The following is a 3,413-nucleotide window of genomic DNA, read 5'->3' as shown; positions in this document are numbered from 1 at the left end:
TACTACAAAAATCTATGTACAAGTTCTGCAGGACTGCAGAGCATCTCCCTCTGAGGCTGTTAGGGCTGAGCAAGCCCTGCAGCAGAGGTTTCCAAACTGTAAACAGGTTTTTAGTGTTAGAGGCCCAGGTGGAAGGTATCTCCCTCTTCCCAGTGTTTAAGCTGCGAAAGGTGCAGGAGGAAAGGTGTCCAGTTGGCGCTGTCTGGACTGACAGTAACATGGAGAACATAGGCTGGTGGTCTCAGACTTTACATGCATACTTCCCTTATGATGGAAAGTCATGTCTTTTTCTTCCTCAGGCCTCTGAAATGTAGCAGGTTTGTAGCTAGGCTGGCTTGATGGGCAGGAAGGCTCTTAAGCTCGTGTCAGCAATATCTGCTCCTCCCTGCCCTGTGCCAGGTAAGTGTTAAGCCTATGTCTACAGTGGGTTTTTCCTCACATCTATCATTGCTGGGTGGTAAGGCACTGGAGTTACGTTCAGGCTGGCTCTGCGCAGCTCCCGGCGGGGCTTGGAGGCAGGAGCGAGGGTCCGTGGTGGGTGCAGCTCGTGGGGCTGCCCGGCTCTCAGCAAGTGCTCCACATCCCTCTGCCGAAGGTCCCCAGGGCTGTCGTTGGGCAAGGAGGAACGCCTCCACGTCGATGGCAAAGGGGCATGTACCAGGTCCCTGCTCTCATCCCTGACCCGATGGCTTTCTTCAGTGACAACCAGAGGCACGGGCTGTTCCCCAAGGCTGGATTCCTCGCAGGTCCCAAGCGCAGGGGGAGCTCTGTCCCCCGCCCCGTGAATGCTTCTCTCCATCGCTGCTGGGAAAGATTGGGGATACAGTGAGCTGAGTATCAGGAGCTCTAATTTTCTCATTAAAATCAGTGCCTGTAGAGCACTTGCTCAAGACCAGCAATGACCTGCACCCGCACTGTTCCTGACAACGCTCCATGCTCTTGCTGCCAGGGAGAAGAATGTAAACTCCCTTCCTTTTGACTTGGCAGGAACAGCAAAGCCCCAGCCTGGACTTCCTCTCACCTTTGGTCTGTCCAGGATGGAGGTTCATGTTACTCAGTCTCTGGTTCAGCTCCTGGTTTGCCCACATATAACGGCTCAGCTCCTTTTCCAGGACCTGAATCTTCGCCTCATACTGCAGCTTGCTGCTGGCCAGCCCCTCATCCATGTGCTCTACAAGAAAAAAAACAAGGCCATTTCAAGCTCCAAGCCCTGTGAAAGATGAAAGCAGTGCTACTGCTGCCCATTTCAGGAGCTGGGTGTTACCACGGCTCTGCTGGAGCAGTAACTGCATGTTCTGCTCGTGCTCCTTCTGCTGCAGGGTAAGCTGTCGGTCCATCTCCAGGCGTTGGCGCTCCACGGCCGCCTCCAGCCAGTGCACCACCTGCTGCTGCTCCTCCAGCTGCATTTCCAGCTCCGAGAAGGCAATGTGCTGCCTGTGCTGATCCTCTCGCAGTGTCACTACCTGGCCAGGGCCCAAGAACAAGGAACACCTTAGCTCCATCAGAGCCTGGGAAGATTTCCTGCCCCGCCAAGCCTGATCAAGTTAAGTTTTTTCCGTATAGTGTACGAAGGTTAGTAGTTCTGGGATGGCACAGCTGCCTCACGGAGGGAAAAGCAATGTGTGGCTGCACTGATGTGGCAGAGCCACTGCAGGGATCTATGCATCCTACAATTAGTTAAGACCCTCTCTCAGGTGTTGGGATAGGTGGGGATCATGGTGCTGTGGCTTTGTGGCCTGACTTGACAGGGCAAAAGTACAGTAGGAGGCAGGGAGAGAGCCTGAAACAGAAAAACAAAGAGTTTGGTCAGATACTACAGCTCCCACCGGCACAGAGGGCAGTTGTCTCCCACCTTGTCAAAGTACTTGCAGAGCAGAGCTCGGGTCTCAGAGGAGGAGAGGTAGCTGAGCTTGGCCATGAGGTTCATCTCACACTGGGACAGCAGGCTGGCTGAGGCCCGCAGGACTCGTTGCCTGCATGTGATGGACTCATTCTTGTACTCGATGGCTGCATCCAGAGCCTCGATTGCCTCATCCAGCTGGAACAAGATCCGTTCTTCCTGCCAGGGCAGAGCTGCAGTTACTACGGAGCAAAGGGTTCGCTCTGTCTCACCCTGCTCTAACCTCCCTTGTCATCTCAATAGGGCAAGAAGTTGGGATACACACAGTTTGGGGATGTGGGGAAGCATCTACTAACGACCTCATGCTCAGGTCTTTACTTCTTACTACTCCATGCTCTTGCAAGCAGAGCAGCCCAGCCCAAGAAGAGGTACCTCTGGGGACAGCAGGGTGCCCTGACGCAGCTTGTTGTCGAGCTCCAACCTCTGTTTGAGCAGCTGGTCCTTCTCCTGGCGCAGGTTGTTGATCTCCTGGCGGATCTGCTGCTGGTCATGGGCACTGCCGTGACGCAGCTGCCCGTTCTTCTCAGTCAGCTCCTTTTCCAGGCGCTCCAGGCGGCTGGACACACGCACTATGTCATCTGTCAGGGCCTGCAGCAGAAGATGCTCAAGGAGATCTGCTCTGAAGTCGAGTCAGGCCCTCGGCGCCTTTCTACTCCCTCCATAGGTCAAGTGATGCCACATGCACACATAAGCCAAGGGCTATCAAACCAACTAGCTCAGAGGCACAGCACAAGCAGGCTCTTCTGTAGAGGCAGATTTCCTACCTGCTTCCCAACACCACCTCATCCTGGCCTGCAGCCCTCTGCCAGACCCAGGATGGAACCCAGGTCTTCCAACCTCCCACCTCTGCAGGGAATCAAGCAAAGGGTTGAGGTGTCACACTCTTGTCCTACCTGGCTGGAGCGCAGTCGTTTGCTCTCCAGGCCGTTCCTCTCCTGCAGCAGGGCTTCCTTTTTGGCCACAATAGCTTCCCGCTTCCTCAGCTCATCCTCCAGCTCGTCCAGGGCCCGGCGCTGCTCGAGAACTTTATCCATCTCCATGTCCAGCCACTTCTTCTGTTCCTCAATTTTCTGATGGAGAGAGAGGCAAAGGGCATGCAGACAGCAGCAGCAATGCCCAGGACTGCTAGACTAAAGAGCAGTGGGGTCAAGATCAGAGCAAGAGTCTCAATTCCATCTCTGCTAACCCCCATAGCCCAGACTTCACTGGTTTTATCCTTCCAGCTCTTCCAAGAGGCCTCTAGAGCTAAGCTAAATCCCCAGCTGCCAAGGAGTCCTTGGGGGGCCACATCTTCCACTAATGGACAAGACTTCACAGCTTCTTTACCAAGGCTACGATTTAGAAGAGATTCTGGTCCTGGGGGTAAGACAAGATCTAAGTCCTCTGCTACTAGATGCAAGTGACATTATGGACTGTCCTCCTCAAGGGCAGGATGAGCTATGTCCTGGCTCAAGCTGGGGTCCCTGCTTCCAGCTCTCCCCTGTCAGCCTGCAGCCTGCCAAGCAGTCCCCTT

At 54.6% G+C, this 3,413-nt stretch overlaps 1 protein-coding gene across 1 annotated transcript in view; it reads right to left on the bottom strand.

Moving 5' to 3' along the window:
• Nucleotides 1–418: 418 nt before the first annotated feature.
• The window catches only part of KIF7 (kinesin family member 7), a gene marked incomplete at its 5' end in the record, with an annotated part of 8,676 nt that continues 5,681 nt past the window's right edge, over nt 419–3,413 (bottom strand). The window contains 6 exons of the mRNA XM_009709651.1: nt 419–804; nt 1,022–1,171; nt 1,265–1,463; nt 1,853–2,059; nt 2,273–2,488; nt 2,794–2,970. Of these exons, the coding sequence (XP_009707953.1) occupies nt 419–804; nt 1,022–1,171; nt 1,265–1,463; nt 1,853–2,059; nt 2,273–2,488; nt 2,794–2,970 (1,335 nt within the window). The remainder of the gene's footprint in view (nt 805–1,021; nt 1,172–1,264; nt 1,464–1,852; nt 2,060–2,272; nt 2,489–2,793; nt 2,971–3,413) is intronic.

This window comes from Cariama cristata, unplaced genomic scaffold, assembly GCF_000690535.1.
Source record: "Cariama cristata isolate BGI_N322 unplaced genomic scaffold, ASM69053v1 scaffold30981, whole genome shotgun sequence".
In the NCBI taxonomy this organism is placed as follows: Eukaryota; Metazoa; Chordata; class Aves; order Cariamiformes; family Cariamidae; genus Cariama; species Cariama cristata.
This window is presented reverse-complemented; position numbering and strand designations above follow the sequence as displayed.